Source organism: Apaloderma vittatum, unplaced genomic scaffold (genome assembly GCF_000703405.1).
Source record: "Apaloderma vittatum isolate BGI_N311 unplaced genomic scaffold, ASM70340v1 scaffold19692, whole genome shotgun sequence".
Lineage (NCBI taxonomy): Eukaryota > Metazoa > Chordata > Aves > Trogoniformes > Trogonidae > Apaloderma > Apaloderma vittatum.
In genome coordinates this window covers 304-858 of record NW_009703291.1, presented here as the reverse complement: position 1 = coordinate 858, position 555 = coordinate 304, and the positions used below count along the sequence as shown (strand labels likewise).

The following is a 555-nucleotide window of genomic DNA, read 5'->3' as shown; positions in this document are numbered from 1 at the left end:
GTGAGGGAGGCACGTGGAGAAGGTTTTTTGCCGTCCCTGCTCTGAAGGGATCCTCAGCACAGCCTTGAAGATCTCAGCATAGGACACCATGATGAAAACAAAACAGCCAGATACAAAAGAGGCACTAATCACAATAAGCCCAACTTCCCTGAGGTATTCTGTGTGGGAGCAGGAGAGCTTGAGGATATGTGGGATTTCACAGAAGAACTGTCCCACAGCATTTCCCTGGCAGAGGGGCAGTGAAAATGTATTGGCCGTGTGCAGGAGAGCAGTGAGAAATCCACTGGCCCAGGCAGCTGCTGCCATGTGGGCACAAGCTCTGGTGCCCAGGAGGGTCCCGTAGTGCAGCGGTTGGCAGATGGCCACGTAGCGGTCATAGGCCATGATGGTGAGAACACAATACTCTGCTGATATCAGGAAGAGAAAAAAAAAAAGCTGGGCCACACACCCTTTGTAGGAGATGTAACAGTTGTCCCAGAGGGAATTGGCCGTGGCTTTGGGGACAGTGGTGGAAATGCAGCCCAGGTCAAGGACAGAGAGGGTGAGGAGGAGGAA

At 52.8% G+C, this 555-nt stretch overlaps 1 protein-coding gene across 1 annotated transcript in view; it reads right to left on the bottom strand.

The window, feature by feature from the left end:
• Positions 1 to 6: 6 nt before the first annotated feature.
• Positions 7 to 555, bottom strand: part of LOC104270280 (olfactory receptor 14J1-like) — a gene marked incomplete at both ends in the record, with an annotated part of 738 nt that continues 189 nt past the window's right edge. The window contains one exon of the mRNA XM_009864593.1: positions 7 to 555. Within this exon, the coding sequence (XP_009862895.1) occupies positions 7 to 555 (549 nt within the window).